The sequence below is a fragment of the Asparagus officinalis genome, chromosome 4 (genome assembly GCF_001876935.1).
Source record: "Asparagus officinalis chromosome 4, Aspof.V1, whole genome shotgun sequence".
In the NCBI taxonomy this organism is placed as follows: domain Eukaryota; kingdom Viridiplantae; phylum Streptophyta; class Magnoliopsida; order Asparagales; family Asparagaceae; genus Asparagus; species Asparagus officinalis.
Window position 1 is genome coordinate 115,910,282 of NC_033797.1, and position 22,254 is coordinate 115,932,535.

Below are 22,254 nucleotides of genomic sequence, written 5' to 3' on the forward strand. Positions count from 1 at the left end.
CGTCGCATCTCACTTAGCTTCGGTGTTGTGGACTAACGATCACGCTTGGATACATCGCCCGATGGTTCGTTGGTTTGTCGAATCACCGTGCCGAGCTATGTTAAGGGACCTATAAGCAGTTTTATATGCCTACAGTAGGAACTCCTTCGAACACTCCTAGCTTCGATAGGATATTCAAGTGAGGTGCCCTGTGCTAGGTAGAGGATGATGGGATCTAGCCAGCAGGGCATCGCAGGCATATAGGCAGTGAAAATTGCCTTTACACAAGAGAGCTCAAACCTTACACATTTGAGTTCGCCTGGGAGCTCAAGGCCAAGGCAAAGCTTGCCTGCGTGCTCAAACCAAGCAGAGCTCGCTTGCAAGCCAAATCTAGCTAACTGTTGAGTTCACCCGCAAAGCTCAATCTAGCCAATTATTGAGCTCGCCCACAAAGCTCAATCTCACTTGTCTATTGAGTTCACCCGCAGAGCTCAATCTCTCTTGTTCATTGAGCTCACCCGCTCGAGCTCAATCACGCCTAATTGGTGAGTTCGCCTATAAAGCTCAACCTCGCCTATTTGTTGAGCTCGCCCGTAGAGCTCGACTTTGCTTGTTTATTAAGCTCGCTCGCAGAGCTCGATCTCTCCTGTTCATTGAGCTCGCCCGTAGAGCTCAACTTCACCTGTTTGTTGAGCTCGCTCGTAGAGCTCAACCTCACCTCTTTATTTGAGCTCGCTCGTAGAGTTTAATCTCGCCTGTCTATTGAGCTCACCCGCAGAGCTCAATCATTTCTCCTTTTTAAGCTCGCCCATAAAGCTCAACCACTCCTAATTGTTGAGTTCACCCACAGAACTCAACCTCTCCTTATACTATTGAGCTCGACCGCAGAGCTTGATCTCACATATTTATTGAACTCACTCATAGAGCTCAAGCATCGCCTATTATCTTGACTCGCTCGCATGAATCAAGCTTGTCAAATCATTAAGCTCACCAGCATGAGTTCAACCTCGCCTGCATGCTTATCTCGCCCGCACGAGCCAAGCACGCTTACAGGGAGTTCGCCCGCACAAACTCTGCTTACCAACAAATGGTAGCTCACACATTGGAGGGGCCTGCCAGCCAACCCCGTCTATTCGTCAAGCTTGCCTTCAAGCTCGCCTGAATGTTCAGACAGCTCTCGAGCTCGCCTGTAGGTTTGCCAACCGCGCCTGAGCAATGCAAACGGGCTGCTTGCTTATGGGAGTGGGCCTACCACTTCCTATGTTCTGGGTAATGATGAGACATGGCTCTCATCATCCCCATAGTCGTCACATCCCACAGCTAGGAGAGGGCATGGTGCTCCTCACCGATTAGTGATCATATCCCACAAATCAAAGGATGGCTCATGCCATCCCTGGCCTATTTATAGCCCCCTTCACCAACATGAAAGGGGTTCGGTTCAGTTGAAGGAGGGGGAGATCTTCATACTCAAGGCTTGCGATCTTAAGACTTATTGGCTTCAGAGGCTTGACATCTTCAAGGCTCTTCAATCACAGAGGCCTTCATTTGGCTTGGTTTGGGAGAATATTACTAGCTCTTTGCTTGGATTATTGAAGTAGACTCTATCTGAACCCTCGGATTTGAGGCTCATAAGCTCTCTGCAAACCCTTGCATTGTAGCTCTCTCCAAGCTCGCGGCTTTGATACTTTTCAAGCCCTGGTATAGTCAAACTTGATCACCCTAGAGCCTCTACTGCGCACTGAAGCTCCAACCACAACTTTAATAAGATCGTACAAGTGAAGCAAACTCAGCGTGAGTACCGAGGGGGGCATCCTACCGCTACCAATGAACCCACGTTAAATAAGAAGGGTCATTCCCTTCTCCTCTGTTGTAAAACATTAATCATTAGTTTGTAACAAGTCGATCTTATAAACACAAATGACCCCTTGAGTGGGAAGTTAATTTTTTACATCCGACTGAAGATGGCGACCACAGTGCGAGAAACCATTCACTCAGATGAATTGGTAGTGGCATAGTTCGACGAAGTTACGGAAGGGACAACTATTGAGTCCCTTATAATCGAGTTCGACCAAGCCAAGTATGAAGAATACTTGTCTTCTTCCTCCTCTGGTAGCCATGTATCACGCAAGCACTACAGAGTCGTGCATGTGGCCCGACCCCAAATGGTTAAGGCAGCCACGCCCGAGATCTCTACCCGAGCTAAAGCAGGGGGTTCTATCTCCCCTAAGCCAACTAAGGCCAAGTTAAAAGCCAAGTGAGCAAGCCAAGGGACTACTCGATGGGTTCCCAAGCCACCCACGTAGTCCCCCATGCAAGAGGAGGATGTGGTATGTGTCGGTGCGGACCACACCTTCACCATCGACTTAAGTCTTCCCCTCTCCAGAAGAGCCCAACAGCGGCGATGATAAGCTCTCGCCTATCAAGAAGCCTGAACCTCCACTTCCTATGATGGCCTGAATTACTATTTAGGTGTAAGAAAAGCAAGACAGGAACGTCCAGGTGGGTTCCCCTGCATTGGCAGAATTCCCAAAACTAGTGAACTTATCATTCCATGCGAGCCTGACATTTCAAACAAGCCCCTCTCCAGCAGCCGAATTCCCCACTTGGGCAAACTCAGCAACTCAAGCAAGCCCACCAAATTAGGCGGGCTTCACTCTTCAAGTCGGCTGTCCAAATCTGGCGAGTCACCCAGATCAGGCGAACCCCATGATTCAGGTGAGCCACACCTTCAAACAGGCGAGCTCCACATAATAGGCGAGCTTCACCCCCCAAATAGAAGTAGGCATGTAGGCGAACCCCAGCAGGACCATCTAAGAACTAGCCTTAGCCAAAAAGGCAAAGCCAGAATGACTCAAGTGAGCGAACCTCGCCTGAATGAATAGACGACACGAGCTCACCAGTAGTCGGCTGAAGCTCACTCAAATTCCAGACCTCGCCTAATAAGGCAAGATCGCCTAAATGAATAGACGGTTCAAGCTCGCCAACAGTTGGTTAAAGCTCGCCCAAACTCTGGACCTCGCTTATCAAGGCAAGGTCGCATGAAGTCGACACTTGGGAAATTTCCCAAATTTTCTCATTCCGACTCCTTTGAGCCTCTTCCATGCAATTGCACATTTGATCCTTCCAACGCTAGGGGTTGCCACCACCAACCCATAGGAGATCTCAGGGATCATCTAACTCACAAACGCTCTATTCAAGAGGCAAACCCTCAGTGCCATTACGAGAGGCTCATCCAGGCGGTACTCGTAGACTGCTAGTGCACCAAGATGTCGAAGCCATCAGTGTTCGAGAGGCTTTATCAAATATCTCTTGAGCTAAGACATCCCCGCCGAAGATGCCATCGTCAGAAGAGGCGAGTCATTGGTGACATGGAGCTTCCAATAGCCACAGTCAACATGATAGGGAAGGGTAAATCATGGTATTCGGATTCATCAGATCTTGAATATACCCCAGGATTCAGATGGCCCCCTATTGAAAATGGGGGTGTACACCAACGCACTCGCCTTCAAACAGGAGCGGCTATCCCGTTTGATTAGGCCCGTTTGTCACCTATCTACGACAACGAGGATGAGGTGTGCTCAGTAGCGGCAATATCTTAAACCTCAATCTCAACCTATAGAAAGCATGTGAAGGTGCACATGGCGGAATCCTCGGAAGACTTGGCCAAGAAGTTTGAGGAGCAGCAGGTGACCATCAACTCTCTGAAAGAGCAGATGGCACATCTTCTGAGCAAGAAGAAGAAGAAGAGAACTTTGCGGAACTGGCAAGGACTCTTGAGGAATAGAGAGAGAGAGTTTACTCCTCCTCATACGACTGAAGAAGAGGATAATCATAGATCACATTCAGATTATTCCCACAAATCTTCACAGAGGATGTCCCACTCCGGCAGCTCTCCCTAAGACACGTGGCTCGATGAATTATAGATTCAACTTGATGCCTTGAAGCTCTAAAGAAACATGAGCAAACCGGGGGTGGTCAGACCTGTAGGCATGTAAAATTGCTTATAAGTCCCTTGGCATAGCTCGGCGTGATGATTTGACAAACCATCGAGTGACGAGGCGACAAGGTCAACGAATCGCACGCGAGCAACGGAATGCATCCATTCGTGTGCGGAATCAAGCCAACGGTTCGGGGAGTCAACGAGTCATCCAAACAAGAGCGGACTCGGATGAATCACGACCGAATCAAGATCGGTTTCGGACTCGAACTCAGAAGTGGAGTTACTGCCAAATCAGGAATCCGACTTACTGCCAAATCAGGTCAACGAGTCAAGTCTGGATAAATCAACCACAGAACCGAGAAACCGATACAGCGCAAAACGATTAGAAATAACAAACCCCGCCCCATCAACGTCATGAATATCCTTTCCAACTGAATCACCAGTGTTTGGTGAAAATTGATTAGGTCCACTACTTTGAGAACTGGCTGTGGGAAACATCAAACCTTGTGGACTGCCTAACAAGCTCATGTATGACATTGGCGGCTGTGTCATCCCACCATAATTACCATCCCATGGTGGGAATGGTGAGAAAGTATGCTGAGGTGAGGTGAATGGCTGTGGTCGAACAGGCATGTAGTTCATGTTAATCCCTGATGTAGGACTTGGCATTGCATTCGAATGAGAAGGCACGCTTTGCTTATCTGCCGGATTGTTAGCCATACCTAATATATTTTGTAAGCATAGCCATATTAACAATAAAGAAATTTATAGAATATGGGATATGTATGCATTTAGCAGGGAATATAGTAAACGATGATATTTCTAGTTCAAACAACATAACAAAATAGCAAGTGATAAAAGTAGTAATGGTTTGTTACAAGCAAAGAAACATTAAACAATATCGATGCGAACAGTATTTTAAAATTCACCAAGTTATTACATAGCCATAGAACAAATACCACACTAAGTTAAACCGCTCTCCATTGTGTTACCACCATTGTACTTTGCACAATAATCCACCCACATCGCCCAAGCAATTTGATCTCGTAACTCCTTCCATTCATTTCTAACATCTCGATCCTCTCTTTGTGACCTACTTTGAGTATAGTCCACCACATTTGAATCGTCTTCATTTGTCTCTTCCCCAGTATCTTCATCAATTTCAACATTTTCATTTAAAATATCATCATCCGGATCCTCCAAGGCAATAAAGTTGTGCAACACAGTACACGCTAGTACAATGTCCACTTGAGTGGGAAATGGATAATTCGGCTTCGCCGCAAGAATTTTAAACCGATTCTTCAGTATCCCAAATGTGCACTCAATTTTTGATCTTAAAAATGAATGCCTTAAATTGAACAACTCCTTCCTATTCTTTGGTGTCCTACCGGTGTGCTCTTTTAAATGATATCGGACACCGCAATACAGGGATATGAAACCTGGCATTGTGGTGTATCCAGCGTCACATAGGTAATATTTACCTACATTAATTAAACAGTATTTTAAAATCTAAAATATTACCAAGTAGTTAATATATTATTCATAATGTGCACAAGTGAAAATGAATACCATCATAAACTCGGAGCCCGTAAGGCTGTGGTCTGGGGAGATCATGCAGAATCATCCCGAAGGAGGAAGCCAGTTTTGGAGCGCCTCGGTCCAGTTCCCGACGAGAGAGGCAAAGTTCCAATTCACGAGCGTTTGGGCCCAATGAAGAAGCCCAGAATGACTAAACACGTTGGGGGTCGCCGTCACCTCCAGTATGACAAAGAGCTCAAGGCAACTGCGCGCACCAATTTGCGCATCGAAGTCCAAGAGCACACTGAAGACTCGCGCCCACAAAGGCACGTTTCGAGGCGTGTAACTTTTGAAAGCCCAAAGAAGGCGATCCAACCTCAGATGGAAACATTATCATCTGATAGTGATACGTGTCCTCGTCCGGATCTACCTCCCCCCGCAAGTCCAAGAAGTTCTCCTCCAGGAGAAAAGTTCGTTGGTTCGAAGAAGCTCGGAAAGCCAACGAAGCTCTCACCCCAGCTGACGCCAAAGTCGCGTCGGGTGAAGTTCTGCCGACCTCCAACCAGGTCAACCCAACTCCCGCCAACGCCTCCACTGTTGAAGGCGTTGTGACTCTCTCAAAGAGAGCCCGCCAGAGGCGTCGTCAACGCCTTGCGCGGCAACTCGCCAAGGCGATGGAGTCTACAGACGGATTCCACTACAACGCGGATCTGAAGAACAGAAGAGGTAAACAGCCTCAACCACCAATGAACGGCGACTCCTCCAAGCCGCCAAAGAACGAATGGGTCCGCGTCAAACGGAACCGTTCGACGCTTGAGGAGCGTATCCGCAAGCGCCGCGTGATGTCAGCACAGGCACGGGCTAAAGTCCAGGAAGCCCGTAGAAGACTGCAAAAGGAGGTGACGAAAAAGCCACCACCAACCCGCCAAGTCTGGAAGCCGAAGTCTGAAGTGGCGACTCAGGCCAAAAAGCAACCATCGCAGCCTTCTAAGCAAGGTCAAACTCCGGCGAATCAACCAAAGTCGCCGTTAATTCCTATGGCTAAGAATCATCCCGAAGGAGGAAGCCAGTTTTGGAGCGCCTCGGTCCAGTTCCCGACGAGAGAGGCAAAGTTCCAGTTCACGAGCGTTTGGGCCCAATGAAGAAGCCCAGAACGACTCAACACATTGGGGGTCGTCGTCACCTCCAGTATGACAAAGAGCTCAAGGCAACTGCGCGCACCAATTTGCGCATCGAAGTCCAAGAGCACACTGAAGACTCGCGCCCACAAAGGCACGTTTCGAGGCGTGTAACTTTTGAAAGCCCAAAGAAGGCGATCCAACCTCAGACGGAAACATTATCATCTGATAGTGATAGTGTTATACCTGAGAAGTCGTGCCCGCACACGATAGGTTACTCCGACTGTCAAAATGACGAGTTGTACTATCGTGCTGGGGGTACGAATAGAACCAGGAAGAGGAGTCCCCGAGAACAGGAAATTCAATGCCCCTGTTCCAAACTCATTCGGGCGGTATTGTCTGAATGCAACTGCATCAAGGCGGTCCCCGAAAGAGTTTCAGTTTTTGAAAGACTCAGTGCGGAGACGCCAAAACCCAGGCCTAGGCGTTTTCAACGAAGAAGAAGGATGATTGAAGACGGAGAATTTCCGAGGGTCACCACCAACATGACCAGCAAGGGGACATCGGCACAGGATGATTTCGAGTCGATTCTGAAAGCATCCCGGCGTCTAACCCGTCTGCAGTCTGGAGCAATCGCACGAGGAACTTATGGTAGGGTTCGGACAAGAGTACCTTCAGAAGGTGAAGAGTCGGATACCTGCTCCGCAATCGCATCAGATAATACAGTGTCCAGTGAGGGGGAACCCCGCGAGTCACTGATGATAAGCGCGGAACAAGTGGCCAAGATGCTCGAAGATGCCATAGCCAAACAACAGGAAAGCTTTAGGTTCGAGATGCAGATGGCCATGCAGACTATGAGAGAGATGCATGAGCAACAAATTCAGGCACTGACGAACCAGCGAGGTGAACCAAGCCACCGTAACCAGGTTGTTCAGGAAGAGGAGCACACGGATAGGGATGAAGCTCACAATGCCAATAACCCTCCCGTCAATGCAGGGGGTGGTAACGAGGATGCCAACGAAGATACAAGTGAAGACTTGAAGATCAAAAACCTCGAGAGCAAAATCAACACATTGATCTCCGCTCAAGAGACGAAGAAAACAGGCATTCCCTGTCCATACCCAAGAGAGTGGGAATCGATCCCATATCCGGCGAAGTTCAATCTAATCAACTTCACGCCGTTCGATGGGAAGGGTTCCCCCACTCAGCATTTGATTTATTTCAAATCGCACCTGGGTATTATTTCCGGCAATGAGCCTCTGATGGTGCGGTCATTCGTCGGCACTCTTCGCGGAGCCGCCTTCGATTGGTATCGCCGCCTCAAGCCAGGAAGCGTAAATAGCTAGGACGACATGGAGACAAAATTCCTCGCTAACTTCTTCGACGACGACACCGAGATATCTATCGGATCATTGCTCGATGAGAAGCAGAAGGACGGGGAGTTAGTCGACACCTTCGTCAAAAGGTTCCGGAACAAGGCGATGAATTGCCGGGACCCGATCACAGAGGAATTCATCCTCCAAACTTGCCACAACAACCTTGCGTTGGACGTGTTGGAAGCAATGGGAACAGCACCGTCTGACACTTGGAAGGATCTGAAGGTCCGAGGGGAGCAGGCTGAGCGATTCCTTAGAAGGAAGAAGGCCGAGAGGAACCAACCGACGGTTAATCCGCTGGACTCAAATTTCGCCTCTCGTGGTAAGGGCAAAACACCTGCAGCTACTGGTGGTGCTAATCAAGCGTCACAACAGCAATCCCGAAGGCAGCAAAAGACTTCGGGTCCGAGACTCCAAAAAGAGTACTCTTTCAAGGACGAAGACGTTCCAGCCATCTTCGAATCCCTCCTTGAAGGTAACAAGATCAAGCTACCACCTATCACAAATCAGGAGGAAGCTGACAACACTACGGACCCAAAGTACTGTGCATACCACAGAAGGACAAGATCCAGGCGCTAATTGATGTAGGCGTCATAACCCCGAAGCCGTCCAAGAATGTTGGAGCAAACGCGGTTTCAATCAGCTTTGGATCAGTGCCCACAGCGTGGTTTGAACCAAAATGCATCCCCAAGGTAGGAATGAAGACAATAAATGACGACCCATACGGACAACGCCAGAAAGGACTTGTGCCACACACAGCCCCGAATGGTGAGATTCTTTGGGTTCATCCAGATTTGATTGGAGATGAACAATGGACTGGAGCCCTTTCCAAGAAAGAGTCAAAAGGAAAAGGTAAGTCTTGTTATGGAGCCTCGGCCATCCCAGAAGAAGACGACGAAGCAATCCCTACCTTCTCGTTTCTTGATAATGAACATGCAACTCTTATAACCACCGGAGAACCAATACTCGCCACTAGAAACTGGAACGAGTATCGTTCCGAATATCCAAGTACCTCTGATCGACTAGCTGAGGTAGAGACGATTACAACACCTCCCGCACCTGCTGAGAAGACACAGCAGGAACACCTGCACCAAGGTGTTCAAAACCCGAGGCAGTCTCAATTCAATCAACAGTTTGGAAGAGCTCGTCTCCAGAACGCTTATGCAGACGCACTGGCGGCACTAGCAGTATCACTGGCACAGCCTCCCGAAGCTGAGCTGTTAGTCACAGTACGGACGCATCAACTCTGCGTACCCATATACAGTACGGAGATTGAAGAAGAAGAGGATAGAAACGTGAACGCCAAAGAGGTGAATTCAACTCAAATTGGGTCTGAGTCCCGAGATTGGCGTTTTCCTATCATCGACTACGTCCAATATGGTATCTTGCCAGAGGATGTAAAAGAAAAGGAATCAATCCGCCGAAGAGCTCCAAGATTCTTCTATAATACTGAAACCCATACATTATACCGTAGAGGGTACGACGGTCTTTTACTCCGATGCCTTTCGAACAGAGAAGCAAAGGAAGTTCTTAAGGAAGCACACGAAGGAGAATGTGGTGCGCATCAGCCCGGTCCTAAACTGTATGATCGCATCAGGAGGATGGGATATTTCTGGCCAACGATGGTTCGTGACGCAATCGAATACGCACGAGAATGCCACGCTTGCCAGATACATGCGAATTATATGCATCAACCGCCAGAGCAGTTGCACACGTCAACCACTTCATGGCCGTTCGAGACTTGGGGTATGGACATAGTCGGTCCTATTTTTCCCCCTTCAGTCAAAGGTGATCGGTTCATCCTCGCGATCACAGATTATTTCTCAAAGTGGGCTGAAGCGATTCCGCTTAGAGAAGTGAAGACGAACAACGTCATCAATTTCATCAAGCATCATGTCATTTACCGACACGGCGTGCCAAGAAGGATCATTCATGACAACGGTCCACAGTTCATAAGCAATGCCTTCGTCAGATTCTGCGACAAGTTCAAAATTGAAGATGTTTCATCAACACCTTATTATCCCGCCGCGAATGGATTAGCGGAGGCGTTTAACAAGACGATCATTAAGATCCTGTCCAAGCTCGTGAAGACCAATAAACGAGACTGGGACGATAAACTCGGTGAAGCACTCTGGGCTTATCGCACCACCATACGCACGCCTACGGGAGCTACCCCGTATTCGCTGGTATACGGATGTGAAGCTGTGCTACCGCTGGAAATTCAGATTCCGTCCCTTCGGATCGCCCTCGCAACGGAGATGACGACGGAGGAACAACATCAGAAGCGTCTCGAAGAGCTCGAGAGGCTGGATGAAAAGCGTTTGGAGGCTCAACAACACATCGAGTTTTACCAAGCCAGGATGTCAAGGGCTTTTAACAAAAGAGTCCGACAGGGAAGCTTCAAGGAAGGAGATCAGGTCCTCGCTGCTCGCCGACCGATAATCCTCAATTCCAAGAAGAAAGGTAAATTCGAACCCAAATGGGAAGGCCCGTTTGTGATAGACATAGTCTACTCAAATGGCGCATATCGCCTAATTACTCCAGAGGACGCCAGGCAATTAATGCCAATAAATAGGAAGTTCTTGAAAAAGTACTATCCTTAGTACCTTCAGGATAACTCATTTATCGGGAAGTTCCTTGAAGAATATTACACTTAATATTCTAGAGGATAACCCAAAATCATTGTCACCACCAAAATCCCTCACTGATCAATTTCAATTGACAGTGAGTCCACCAAAAATGTTTTTCTGGCCCTCTTGATTCAAAAAGGGCTTGTGCCACACACAGCCCCAAACGGCGAAATCCTCTGGGTTCACCCCGATCTGATTGAAGATGAACAATGGACTGGAACCCTTTCCAAGAAAGAGTCAAAAGGAAAAGGTAAGTCTTGTTATGGAGCCTCGGCCATCCCAGAAGAAGACGACGAAGCAATCCCTACCTTCTCGTTTCTTGATAATGAACATGCAACTCTTATAACCACCGGAGAACCAATACTCGCCACCAGAAACGGGAACGAGTATCGTTCCGAATATCCAAGTACCTCTGATCGACTAGCTGAGGTAGAGACGATTACAACACCTCCCGCACCTGCTGAGAAGACACAGCAGGAACACCTGCACCAAGGTGTTCAAAACCCGAGGCAGTATCAATTCAATCAACAGTTTGGAAGAGACAGACCGGAAAATTCAAAGGCTTCATACCACTTCGATGTTATGACCCAATTGGCTAACATTCCAGTGAAAGTAACTCTACACGAGTTATCACGTCTTTCCAAAAACACAAGAGAAGTGTTCACCATTACTCCTGACCAGCTCACTCAAATAGTTCAAGAAGCGTTAATCAAGCAGAAAGAAGAATTCGCCTAACACGCGCTGCCGGTTTAGTCTTTTTCCACAGAAAAAGACACCAGAGTTCGATTCTGGGGTATTTTGTCCTAAAACCTAAGCAGGGATAAGTCTACGCTTAACCCGCGCTGCCGGTTAGTTCTTAACCGTTAAAAAGAATACCCATCCGCATATTCAACATTGTGGCAGGTTGTTATTAATAACACCAAAATCCATGCCTTACACGCGTGGGGAATTTCATCCTGAATCCTAAGAAAGGATATGCCGACGCCTAACACGCGCCGCCGGTTTAGTCTTTTTCCATACAAAAAGACACCAGAGTTCGATTCTGGGGTATTCTATCCTGAAACCTAAGCAAGGATAAGTCTGCGCTTAACCCGCGCTGCCGGTTAGTTCTTAAACGTTAAAAAGAACACTCGTTCACATATTCAACATTGTGGCAGGTTGTTATTAATAACACCAAAATCCATGCCTTACACGCATGGGGAATTTCATCCTGAATCCTAAGAAAGGATATGCCGACGCCTAACACGCGTCGCCGGTTTAGTCTTTCGCCTAAAAAGAACACCCGTTCACATATTCAACATTGTGGCAGGTTGTTATTAATAACACCAAAATCCATGCCTTACACGCATGGGGAATTTCATCCTGGATCCTAAGAAAGGATATGCCGACGCCTAATACGCGTCGCCGGTTTAGTATTTCTCCGTAGAAAAAGACACCAGAGTTCGATTCTGGGGTATTTTATCCCGAAGCCTAAGGAGGGATAAGTCAACGTTTAATACACGTTGCTGGGTAGCCTATTCCCATGACAACGGCGAAGTCTATGTATTCAAAGTCATAGCAACAAGTCTTAGAGGATTCAGTCTCTAAGCACAACGTTACATGCGGAACGGATTTAGACAATTCGCATGCTAGCCCGACTCAAACGGTAGTCGGTAAAGGTTAATCAAATCCGTTAAAGGCTTGGGGTTAGCCAAAAATCCTAAAGTCAGCGCCTAACACGCGTCGCCGGGTAGTCTATTCCCGTGAGAAAGACGAAGTCTACGTATTCGAAGTCGTAGCATCAAGTCTAAGGGAGTTCATTCCTTTAGCGCAACGTCACATGCGGAACGGATTAAAACAATCTACATGTAAACCCGATTCAAACGGTAGTCGGTAAAAGCACGTCAAATCCGTTGAAGGCTGAGGATTTGCCAAAAATCCTAAGTCAATGTCTCATACACGTTGCTGTTTAGTCTTTTCACAGGAGAAAGATGAAGTCTACGTATTCAATATCTTAGCACAACGTTACATGCGGAACGGATTTAGACAATCCGCATGCTAGCCCGACTCAAACGATAGTCGGTAAAGGCTTATCAAACCCGTTGAAGGCTGAGGGTTTGCCAAAAATCCTATGAGTATTATGGTCAATCATTTCAAACAGAATGAGGAATCATAATAAAGATAAAGATATCGGTCCAATTTTTCCCCCTTCAGTCAAAGGTGATCGGTTTATTCTCGCTATCACTGACTACTTTTCAAAGTGGGCTGAGGCGATTCCGCTTAAGGAAGTGAAGACAAACAACGTCATCAACTTCATCAAGCATCATGTCATATACCGACACGGCGTGCCGAGACGGATCATCCACGATAACGGTCCACAGTTCATAAGCAACGCTTTCATCAGGTTTTGTGATAAATTCAAGATCGAGGATGTATCGTCAACAGCGTATTATCCAGCTGCAAACGGATTAGCTGAAGCTTTCAATAAGACGATCATTAAGATCCTGTCTAAGCTCGTGAAGACCAACAAACGAGACTGGGACGATAAACTTGGGGAGGCACTCTGGGCTTATCGCACCACCATACGCACTCCTACGGGAGCTACTCCGTACTCGTTAGTATATGGATGCGAAGCGGTGCTACCTTTGGAAATTCAAATTCCCTCCCTTCGGATCGCTCTCGCAACGGAGATGACGACCGAAGAACAACATCAGAAGCGTCTCGAAGAGCTCGAGAGGCTGGATGAAAAGCGCTTGGAAGCTCAACAACATATCGAATTCTACCAGGCTAGGATGTCAAGGGCTTTTGACAAAAGAGTCCGCCGAAGAAGCTTCAAGGAAGGAGATCTGGTCCTCGCTGCTCGCCGACCAATAATTCTCACCTCCAAGAAGAAAGGTAAATTCGAACCCAAATGGGAAGGACCGTTTATAATAGACACAGTCTATTCAAACGGCGCATATCGCCTGATTACTCAAGAAGGCGCCAGGCAATTAATGCCAATAAATGGGAAGTTCCTGAAAAAGTACTATCCCTAGTACATTCAGGATAACCCATTTACCGGGAAGTTCCTCGAAGAATATTACACTCAATATTCTAGAGGATAACCCAAAAACATCTTTACCACCAAAATCTTTCACTGATCAAGTCCAACTGGCGGTGAATCCACAAAAATGTTTATCCGGCCCTCTTGATTCCGTCCATGAACAAGAAGTCCATTTTCAGTTCGGAGTCCCCTTTCGATAAACGAAAGAACTCCCCTCCTTTCTCTTTGGTTAAACTTTTTTATAGTTATAATCAAAGTTGAAATTTCGCTTCGATAAACGAAGAATTCATCTTTCGATCAGATAACCAATCCTATAAAAGGTAAGTTTATCTAGATCTTCCAGATTCTCGGAGTGGACACCCCACTTCTAGTTTCTTCCTCGCTGGAAATAGAATATAAAATTCTTCCTTTCCAGGATCAGGGAATAGAATATAAAATTCTTCCTTCCTTGTTTTCGGGTTCGCCTTCACCCTAAAAGAAGACCGGGAAATAGAATATAAAATTCTGCCTTTCCCGCATCGATCTTTTCCGAAATTTATCAATTTAGGATTCATCCTAGGAAGTTTATCCCGAATCCTAAGCAGGGATAAGTCTGCGCCTGACACGCGCTGCCGGTTAGTTCTTAACCGTTTAAAAAGAACACCCGTTCACATATTCGACATTGTGACAGGTTGTTATTAATAACACCAGAATCCATGCCTTACTCGCATGGGGAATTTCATCCTGAATCCTAAGAAAGGGTATGCCGACGCCTAACACGCGTCGCCGGTTTAGTCTTTTTCCGAACAAAAAGACACCAGAGTCCGATTCTGGGGTATTTTATCCCGAAGCCTAAGTAGGGATAAAGTCAACACCTAACACGTGTTGCCGGGTAGCTTATTCCCGTAACAATGGCGAAGTCTACGTATTCGAAGTCGTAGCATCAAGTCTAAGGGATTTCATTCCTTTAGCACAACGTTACATGCGGAACGGATTCCGATAATCCGCATGCTAGCCCGACTCAAACGGTAGTCGGTAAAGGCTAATCAAACCCGTTGAAGGCTGGGGGTTAGCCAAAAATCCTAAAGTCAACACCTAACACGTGTCGCCGGGTAGCCTATTCCCGTAACAATGGCGAAGTCTATGTATTCGACATCATAGCACGAAGTCTAAGGGAGTTTACTCCCTTAGCACAACGTTACATGCGGAACGGATTTCGACAATCCGCATGCTAGCCCGACTCAAACGGTAGTCGGTAAAGGCTAATCAAACCCGTTGAAGGCTGAGGGTTTGCCAAAAATCCTATGAGTATTATGGTCAATCATTTCAAACGGAATGAGGAATCATAATAAAGATAAAGATAAAAACCAGTTTCACTAAGAGAATCAAATGTCAAAGTTTTCAGCAAATAAAATCATACATCAAGCCCATGGCTAAGGATCTGCTGACTAAACTTAGACAGCTTCTCATCATAAGCTTGCCTAAGCTCATCCTGCAACTCGGCTCTGATGGACTCTTCATTGGCGGCTAAAGTCTTCACCGCAACTTCCTCTGTCTCGACCAGCTGCTGCTTCAAGGACTTCAGCTCATCAGATAAAGCAGTGTGTGTTTGCTGATCCTGCAGCTTTGTCATCTGGAGAATACTCAAAGTCTCCTCCTTCTCACGGAGTTCTCGTCGGAGCTGATCTATCTGGGTCTCACAAGAAGCGATGGAAGAATCAAGCTCGTCAAGTGAGGATGATTTAGTAGCAAGGTTAGCCTCAACTCGATCTATTCGGCCCCGCTGCACCTGAATCTCGAGCTCAGCAACCATCCGAGTACTGCGCCATGACTGTAAGCGAGTATCCAACTCAGCAGCAATGAATGAAGAGGCACCTGCATCCCGGAGCTCGTGAAACATCTGAAGCTCACGCTCTAAGCAGTCAAGGTCATCGAATATAACTCTCGCCAGATCCGGGTATCCCGCATCCCTTATTAAATTTATTTTAGAATCAAGGAATGGTTTAAACTGGCGAAGGGAAAGTCCGTCGTGGAGGAGTTTGCCAAGCATAACATTCATAAAGGAGAAGAAAGAGCGGACTTCTACACAAATGACGATCTTCTCAGGGTCATTGTCCGATAACAACTCCTTCACGAGGACATGAAGCCGAGAGGAAAGCCCTACACAAAAAGGAGAAATCCGTCAAAAAGCCTTAATAAGGAAATAAATGACATTTTCAGCGGCTTAATTTATACCTCCTTCCCCTTGAGTCGCTGGGGGTAGCGGAGACGTAACGGCTGTGGGTGTGTCAACTGGTGGAGTTGGTCTCACAGCCGGCTCAGCAGGATCAGCCTCAGCAAAAGCTCCTGTTAAACACAGAACAGAATGTTCAGATGCATTACATTATAGCTGCATTAGTCAAAAAATTGGCTAGTCCTATAATTAACTCGAGAAGAGGCACGTACTTTCAAAAGAACCATTCTCGGGATCTTGAGGGAGTACGGGCTCAGGAAACATATCCTCGGGCAGCGGGCCATCGATCTGAGGAGAGTCATACATGAAGTGGAACATAGAAGTGTCTGCAGGCAAACCTGCCTCGTCAAAATCGTCAATCGAAAAATCTGACACAAGGAAATGTAAGTACGAAAGAAGAATGAAGAGAATATGACCAATGGAAATAAGTTACCTCTCGTAGATGTATCTGGATTCACTGAATCAGGTCCTACATTGGTAGCCTCCCTAAAGTCGGCGGCTTCTGCAGGTTTTTCTACCTGGTAAGGTGAGTCAGGCTCAACAGAAGATACAAACTCATGAGGAGCAGGATCGAAACTCATCTCCCCTTCCTCGCGCTCTCCTGCATAGAATGGGAAAGCATGAGCCTAAAAATCTAAACGATCAAGAGAATGATCTATAGAGTAGATGTTACCTCTGTCGCTAGCAGGATCATCACCAGCCAAGTCCATCTCAGATGCCCGCGAACCTGCAGGCGGCTTATGGGCTAATCTCTTCCGCCTATCAGCACGAACAGTAGTCGAAGGTCTTGCCCGGGCAAAAGGACGAAATTCCTCTTCACTATTTGTCGCTGTCCCTGAAATATCAGATAGTGGTCAGGACTGGCTATTCGGAAATGCAGAAAGAAAAGATGGGTGACTAACCTCGCTCGAAATCTGCCTCGTAGTCTTCAGGATCTCCGCCTGAAGCCTCTTCAGCAGAACTAAAGGCCCTATGACCTTCTGCATCAAGTCGGTGGGTCTTGCCCCGCGCCCTCTGTGACTGAGCACCGTCCCGAATCACATGAGAATCAATCTGAGAGGCTTCTTCGGCCACCAACTCTTCAATAGGCTTCACAGGGACAGTCTTATTAGCTGCTAACAACCACCTGTAGCTCAAGAAAGTGAGGTTCAACTGTCGCTCAGCACCCGGGAGACTGAACCTAGCACCAGTGCGGAAAGTCAGGTAACCCGGCCTAATGTTCACTAGCCAATTAAAGCAGCCCATATCCAGATAAGTCCTATACTCCCTCGGCTTCTCCTCATCAATCAAACACGCGCCGTACCGGCTGGAGAACTGGGGAAAGCAAGTGGAGAATGCCCAGCACTTGTGGACTTGTAGCTGACGCCTGATATCGGGGAATCCTCGGCCCTCCCATTCACCATTCTCAAGCAACTGTAGAAAGGGGACAGACTGATCTATGGCATTCGGTATTGACATCACGTCGGAACGATGAAGAACGAACCAAGCCATCAAATAAATATACGGGAGCTCTACCTTAATGGTAGGAATCTGAGTCGGTTTATCATCATCTCTCCGTGTAAAAGCACCAGAAATCTGCCGAAGCCCTCGATGAATGTTAGCAACCATCACCGGAAGAAGCGAAAGTTCCTTCTTGTAGGCAAGCTGAACTGCAGGATAGAGCACTTCCAGTGGCAGAGCGTCACCAGACTGATACGGGACCACACATTTCTTCAACCAGATGGCGAGATAACCGGCAAGGAGAGTCATCGGACGAATCGGTGCGGTCGCATGATATAAGAACGATCTGAATTTAGTCCCTGCAGGAAAGCCGCTCTCGGAACTGCTAATGGTATAGGATTGGGCGTTAGTCTTATTCAGCAGCTCATTAACCTCTGAAGGAGTCAGCGGTACCGGTTCACAAATAGATTGGCCAGAATGGCTCTCCAGATTCCTGAACAAATATGATGCGAACTGCTTCAGGCTCACATTTGCTTTGGTCCTCTTCGCTAGGGGCTTAGACTGCGCCAAAGCAATGTGATAGTGACAGGTGAGGTCCCATAAGGTCTCGTAGCGGTCGGGCATGCGATCCTTCAGTTGACTCAGTTCATGGTTGGAAGGAAAATACTCCTGGTATAACATCTGACCCATGGGCAAACCAGAAATCTTATGCATCTCATGAAGAGCCAAGCCCAACTCTCCGTGCCTGGTCAGAAAAGTGTTGGAATCTGGATTATAAAGCTCGCATAGGGCAAAGAAATGCTTCGCACTAACAGGTAAACCATGCATGGTGGCACGAATGGCTGCATAAAGACCGCAAGCGTGCAACTCCTCGCTCCATCTGCTCAAGACGTACTTTGTCATACGATCCCACCAAAACTTGTCCAAAGAATGGACCCAACCATAGAATCTGTGGCGCGGTGCAGGCATCTCCCGTCCTAAGTTAGCGAGGCGATTCCTCAAAGTGGAAGCAGAGGCAAGGAACTCGTTACGGGGCGGTGCATCTAGCCTCAGTACTCCAGGACGCAGTCCAACAATGTGATTCCTGCTCGAACTAGGAACTGCCTGATGAGTAATGTAGTCGTAGTGAACGCTCTCATGCTCCTCTGTGAAACACCACGACATCTCCCGTTTCACAGCCTGACGCCTGAGCTCAGTCAAAGAACGATGTCGAGGAATCTTCGGCAAATACAGGAAACTACTGCCAGTCTTATGAAGCCACTGCTCGACTTCAATAAACGCTGCATCAGGGTCTCTGACATAATCGCCAAACAAGAAATCAGTCTTCCTGAGAGACTGAACAGAACTGGCATCCTTCACAAGAGGCGCATCTGTAATCAACTAGCGAAGGGCTCGATGTCCCCCTTCCTTCACCACCTGGGCAACCTCTGTCGACGTGCCCGGACCAAACTGAAAAGTAAGCGGAATAGGCGAAAGATCATCGGACGTCGAATAATACTCGTCATGACGTCCGTCCACAGCATGAGATGAGAACGCTCTAGAGGGATATTCCACTGAAAACAAGCAATTAAGTGTTTGTTAGTCTCAGTTATAAAAGGAAGTTGAACTCATCTTACAAACCGGTAAGATAGAGTCATTACCTTATAAAGGGTGAGACGATTTGGTCACATTGTGCATTTATAAGACAGGGTATATCGACAATATATCCCTACCTTATAAAGCATAATGCAGCGTCAAAACGCCCCCTTTATTATGAGATATGATTTTGACCAAGCAAAACCCATCTTTAAAGCGTCGATCCTCACCAAGGAGAATCAAGGCTCTTCCCGATTGCCTCACCAAGGAGAACAACATGGGGTTAAAAGGACCAATTTGCAAATTTTCAGAAAAAGAGGGCTAATTTGTAAAATTTCCCATATTTTCAGAAAAAAGAGGGCTAATTTGTAAAATTTCGAATATGCAAAAAGTAGCTCACCAGCATATGAAGGAAGCACGCCGTCAGCCGATGCAGCAGGGGAACGACCTCTCGAGACTCGCGACATAATGACCTGCAAAATAAATCAAGAGGTCAGATCTAGAAAAAAATCCTCTTTTTTTATTGCAATTCTACCCCCTGAAAGATAAGCTCGAGGCGCCAAATCATAATCCTAACCCTTGCATGCAATCCCACAAGTTCATAAATTAAATTAAGCATAAAAAATGCTAAAATTATGGAAGATATACCTGAGGGAAAGCTCTAAGATCCAATAAAAATTAGATCTTAAAAAGTGCTCGAACCACGCGCTCGAGGGGCCTGAGAGAAATTCTAAAAATGGAAGTTTTGAGGGGTTTCTCAGTCAAAGATCAAAAGGAAGACTAAATCTAAGATGAATATCAGGTTTTGAGGGAGAACGGATGCTCGAGGGAAGAGAAATCCAAAAAAGAGGCTAGAGAGATGGCCGGCCCAAGGTAAAAGAAAAGAAAAAAAAAAGAGAACCCTTTTATAGGGTGAACTGGCCTTGAGCCAGACCGAACCGAACCGGACCGGACCGGTTTTGAACCGAAATCTAAATTGAAGCTGAACCGAGTGTCGAAACGATTTCAAATCGACCGACGATTAAGCCCATCATTTATTCACTCCTCTCCCATATGATCGGAAGAATCTTTCCTCTCCCACACACGGAAGAGTCTGGGAGGATTTTTTGAGCCTAATTACTGCCTTTTTTGGGTCATTGTCAGACCGGTTCAGTTCATTTGGGCACAGAAAATACTCCAATAAGATATATGAGTATAAACTGTTCCCTAGTTTTCGTTGAGAAGTTCCTGGAGAATGTTTTCATAAATATTCTTAAGGATAACTCAACAACACGACGCCGGACAACGCGTCGCAACGCCAATAATCGATGGTCAATGCTATGTTGAACCAACGAGCACGAGCTAAAGATCAGAAAATTAGGAAACGACTTCAAATTCGAAATTCCGACAACGGTCAGACAATAAATGCAGCACCGAAACCCTTTCAGATATTCGACAAAGCACCGAATAGCCTGAAGGATTAAAGGAATCAAGAACAGAAGCAATTCCAAGGTCCCGTTACACCGACTGAAGGTTGGGACAATCATATCCAAAGTATTCCAAACTCTTCTATAAAAGAACGAGGCTGAAATACTTTGGAGGGGGTATCTGTAGGCATGTAAAATTGCTTAAAAGTCCCTTGGCATAGCTCGGCGCGATGATTCGACAAACCATCGAGTGACGAGGCGACAAGGTCAACGAATCGCACGCGAGCAACGGAATGCATCCATTCGCGTGCGGAATCAAGCCAACGGTTCGATGAGTCAACAAGTCATACAACTACGGAACGGGTTCGAATTCAAACACCGAAGCCGATTTACTGCCAAATCGGGATCCAGAATTCCAAATCGGTGGCCGGCCCAGAGCCGAGCCACCTCAAGGTGGCCGGCTGCACTGTGCCCAAGGCACAGTGAGGGTAGCCTATAAATAGGCCCCCTTTTGTTCATTTTCAAAGGTTGGACTTTTGAGAGCCGAAACTCTTTCAGATTGAAGATCGAGCTTAGAGTTTTGAAGACTTGAAGACTTGGACATCCAGATCTGATCCTCGGCGAGCATCCACGTCACAAAAGGCAGGAGTTTGAGACAGGGGAAGAACAGATCTGAGATCTACACGAGATCACACTCCGGATCTAAGCTTGGTCTTAGATCCCGAGATCCGAGCGATTATTTCCTTAGTGAACTAATCCCTCCCGGCTATTATTCCCTTCGTGGAATAATACCCGTCAAATCGTATAGATCCGACCGGATCTAGATCGCGCGGTGGTCCACGGATTAACCTCGGCGTTGGCTAAGAACCCACAAAAGCGAGCGACCGCAAAACAGGAGCTCGCGATTTGTTCACAAGGAGAAAGTTGTAATCTTTTAATTTTTTTTCTTTCTTTGATTTCGTTGTAACCAGATCTAAAAAAGACCGGATCTTTTGTAACCACAAAAAGTTGTTATTTTGAGATCACAATGACATCAATGAAGAAAACGATTTTCCCCGCGAACAAGACCGTATCCACCCGAATAGGATATGGTCCCCTACCCGACAAAGTTCAAGCCGATGAGCCTAGTCCAATTTGATGGCAATGGATCTCCCTCGTAGCATATCTACTATTTCATGTCTCAGACAGGATTTCTCATGGGAAATGACGTCATCCTCACCCGACTATTCATCGGCACCCTAAAGGGGGTAGCCTTTGAATGGTTTCGCAAGTTAGAACCAAGCTCCATCAAGTCATGGGCCGATGTGAAAAGATTTTTCTTAGCTTGTTTCTTTGATGATGATATAGAAGTATTGATGGCCACCCTGCTTACCGACAAGTAGAAAAAGATAGAGTTGGTCAGCAATTTTGTTAAGAGATTCAAGAATCGGTTGCTTTAGTGTTGAGACTAAGTCTCCTTGAGTACCCTGGTTGAGATGTGCTGCAACAACCTCTCGATCGACATTCTATCCAGAATCGGCACGGTGGAAACCCGAACATGGAAGGAACTTGTTCGCCAAGGTGAGCAAGTAAAGAACATGATCAAAAGACTGGAAGCCGAAGACCTCAGCCCAAAAGCAGAGCTTCGAAACCGAACACCTCTAGGAACCCTCGGTCAAGAGGGAAGGAGATCATGGTTGTCGATTCCACTCCATCCCCTAAACCGGCACAGAGGCAAAAGCCTAAGCCCTTCAAGCAACACCCGCAAATACAATACGACTTCACAGAAGATTAGGTGGTAGCTACCTTCAAGACACTTCTCAAGAGCAATAGGATCAAGCTTCCAGAAGTCATGAAAGCTAAAGACGTGAATAAGACCGATGACCCAAGCTACTGTGTGCACCACAGATTTATCGATCACCATTCCTCCAAATGTTATATCCTAAGGATAAGCTACAAGCTCTTTATGATGTAGGAGTCCTAAAGAAGGAGAAGGTGCGAAAACGGTGACTACAAACATGGTCACCCTTCAATTCGGAACGGGTCTCTTGAGATTCAT

The 22,254-nt window shown here is 46.8% G+C and overlaps 1 protein-coding gene across 1 annotated transcript; it reads right to left on the reverse strand.

The window, feature by feature from the left end:
* LOC109839192 lies at nucleotides 4,883-22,119 on the reverse strand. The gene is made up of 2 exons (XM_020407622.1): nucleotides 22,002-22,119; nucleotides 4,883-5,400 (listed from the first exon to the last, which is right to left on the reverse strand). The coding sequence occupies exons 1-2, from the start codon at nucleotides 22,117-22,119 to the stop codon at nucleotides 4,883-4,885; spliced, it is 636 nt and encodes a 211-aa protein (XP_020263211.1).

What these genes read in the sequence shown, in the direction of transcription:
- LOC109839192 (XM_020407622.1), bottom strand. Translation starts at nt 22,119, where the DNA reads ATGGTGATCGATAAATCTGTGGTGCACACAGTAGCTTGGGTCATCGGT. An exon ending in TCTTGAGAAGTGTCTTGAAG is followed by an intron (nt 5,401 to 22,001) that starts GTAGCTACCACC and finishes TAATTAATGTAG; the next exon opens with GTAAATATTACCTATGTGAC.